The 3,066-nt window shown below is 39.5% G+C and overlaps 1 protein-coding gene across 1 annotated transcript in view; it reads right to left on the reverse strand.

Moving 5' to 3' along the window:
* Window positions 1-171: 171 nt before the first annotated feature.
* The window catches only part of LOC111087864 (glutamate receptor 2-like), a 6,529-nt gene continuing 3,634 nt past the window's right edge, over window positions 172-3,066 (reverse strand). The window contains exon 3 of the mRNA XM_022396032.1: window positions 172-561. Within this exon, the coding sequence (XP_022251740.1) occupies window positions 306-561 (256 nt within the window). The 3' untranslated portion in view covers window positions 172-305. The remainder of the gene's footprint in view (window positions 562-3,066) is intronic.

The following is a 3,066-nucleotide window of genomic DNA, read 5'->3' on the forward strand; positions in this document are numbered from 1 at the left end:
AGTCTGGGAACGTTTGTTTCTTTCGGAGCGAAGCCGCGGGAATCGAACCACGGATTTAAAACGTTGTAAGTCCATAGACTTACCGCTGTCCCACAGGGGTACGTCTGGGAACGAAAACACGAAACAAAAGCTCGCCGTGGGTAATATCCGCAAAAGCTTTATTCTGCCATCTATAAATATTAACTGGTTACTGTAATTCACTAAGCCTTGCTACAACTGAAATTTTATGCTTTAGTTTTTTCCGTGAAAAATGTAATTCCTGCTACTAAACTGCTGTAATAAACGTGCTGTGATCACTATGGCGATCAGTCTACAAAAATGTGCATTTCTAGATGTTTAAAGTTTTTTTTTTTAAGACAGCGACGATGTAGTTTCTCGGTGAAAAATGCAGCAAGACTTAAACCATGGCCAATAAACAAGACATAAAAAGCTCCTTGCAGGTCGGTCAGTTTCAGGGATCGTTTCAAACTTTCTTCAGACGAATCGTCGTTTCTGCGAACTCTCTCCAAAGCTTCCTGGATCCATTTATCGACCAGTCCAGACTGTCTCAGCCTCAGGATTCTAAATGTAAGAAAAGAGTGTAAATGCGAATATTTGGACTCATTACTGTGATTTTGTTGTTGTTTAAGCACAAAACTACACAACGGGCGACCTGCGCTCTGTTCAACGCGGATAATCTATGTAAGTAACAAAGGGATGTATATTTCATGGAGTCAGACTAGGTATCGTTGAAAGCTTGGGCGCTATTTCAATAAGGCAGCCATTCAAAGACCAGCCTAGCAATAACAATCTGGTGTATAATTGCGGAAAGCAACAACAATCTGGTGTATAATTGCGGAAAGCAACAACAATCTGGTGTATAATTGCGGAAAGCAACAACAATCTGGTGTATAATTGCAGAAAGCAACAACAATCATCTGGTGTATAATTGCAGAAAGCGATAACAATCTGGTGTATAATTGCAGAATTTTAGCAAATCAATTTAACTTGTCATCTGAAACTAATTCGAAATTAATTAAAATATCTGTACGAACTTAAGAAGGTTATTACTAAATAGTTAAATAAATATGAAAAACAGAGGTTGCTGCTGGCCGGTGGTTCGAAATTAGGGATGGCGTCATCGTACCTGAACTGCGTACTAACAAATGTAATAAGACAAGACCCCATAATTGGAGAGAGAGGAGAAACTCCTGTAGTAGTCCAATCGAGCAGGCCAAACCAATTACTAATTGCAACAGAAGATATTTCAACTGCTTTCTATTTAGAAATATGTCCTCTGTAGCCTATCAAAAGTCTTAATATTGGGGTAAATTCCTTGAAAAATGGAGGGAGCCGATATCTATAATACAAATAATCTTAAATCCGGATTCAACAAAGGCAATGCAAGGAATGACAAGGTCATTTCACCATGCAGAGGACCTCCAACAAAGGTAATAATGGTAGTGACCAAAACTCAATACAATTTGTATCAAAATTTTGGCGGAAAGAAATCTAATTGAAAAACAACAACAACACAATATGTAGAATTAACTCTCCATAGTCCCAAGTTTTTCCAGGTATCTGTTCCACTGTACAATTAAATCTTCAAGACCCCAAGTTTTCCCAGATATCTGTTCCATTGTACAATTAAATCTTCAACACCCCAAGTGTCTGTTCCATTGTACAATTAAATCTTCAAGACCCCAAGTGTCTGTTCCATTGTACAATTAAATCTTCAAGACCCCCAAGTTTCCCCGGATATCTGTTCCATTGTACAAATAAATCTCCAAAACCCCAAGTGTCTGTTCCATTGTACAATTAAATCTTCAAGATCCCAAGTGTCTGTTCCATTGTACAGCTAAATCTTCCAGACCTCAAGTTCCCCAGGTATCTGTTCCATTATGGAATTAAATCTTCCAGACCCCAACTTTCTCCAGGTATCTGTTCCATTGTACAATTAAATCTTCCAGACCCCAACTTTCTCCAAGTATCTGTTCCATTATCGAATTACATCTTCCATACCCCAAGCTCCCCTCACTGTCTGATTCAGCAACTATTGTTTACATGCTTGGCAACAATTTACACTTCTTCATCATCAGCAAGCAGTATTGAATTGGTACTTCCAGATTCTCTACATTAGTCACATGCACTTCAACTTCTGGTTCCTGCACTTGCATCTAAAACTGTTACAGTCAGTGTGACAGTTACATCTGGTGACACGTAGAGGTTTGTCAGGTGCTGGTTGCAAGTCTGTGTTCGTTATGACAGGGACGATTCGTACTTCACTAGCTCTCCATCCCCATCCATTTGATGGTGTGGAGGTAGACATTTTGTCAAACACTTTCTCCTGTTCACGGAACTCATTGCTGCTAATTGAGGGAAGCTCTCTTCCCGATCCTGTAGAGGAAGGAGGTAGCATGGACAAAGAGGATGTTGGTGTAGATCCCCGGGCTGCTTCACTATGTGATGCTTTTCTTTGGTTCAGGCTGGAAGAACAAATCAGGATTATGTGGTACCAGAGTAAGATCATTAATCATGTTACTCCAGGATTGTGTGGTACCAGAGTAAGATCATTAATCATGTTACTCCAGGATTGTGTGGTACCTGAGTAAGATCATTAATCATGTTTCTCTAGGATTGTGTGGTTCCAGAGTAGGATCATTAATCATGTTACTCCAGAATTGTGTGGTACCAGAGTAGGATCATTAATCATATTATTCCAGGATTGTGTCGTAGCAGAGTAGGATCATTAATCATATTACTCCAGGATTGTGTGGTAGCAGAGTAGGATCATTAATCATGTTACTCCAGGATTGTGTGGTGGTACCAGAGTAAGATCATTAATCATGTTACTCCAGGATTGTGTTGTAGCAGAGTAGGATCATTAATCATGTTACTCCAGGATTGTGTGGTGGTACCAGAGTAAGATCATTAATCATGTTACTCCAGGATTGTGTTGTAGCAGAGTAGGATCATTAATCATGTTACTCCAGGATTGTGTGGTAGCAGAGTAAAGTCATTAGTGTCGTGTTACTCCAGGATTGTGTGGTACCAGAGTAAGATCATTAATCATGTTACTCCAGGATT

The sequence above is a fragment of the Limulus polyphemus genome, unplaced genomic scaffold, assembly GCF_000517525.1.
Source record: "Limulus polyphemus unplaced genomic scaffold, Limulus_polyphemus-2.1.2 Scaffold2761, whole genome shotgun sequence".
NCBI classification, from domain to species: Eukaryota; Metazoa; Arthropoda; class Merostomata; order Xiphosura; family Limulidae; genus Limulus; species Limulus polyphemus.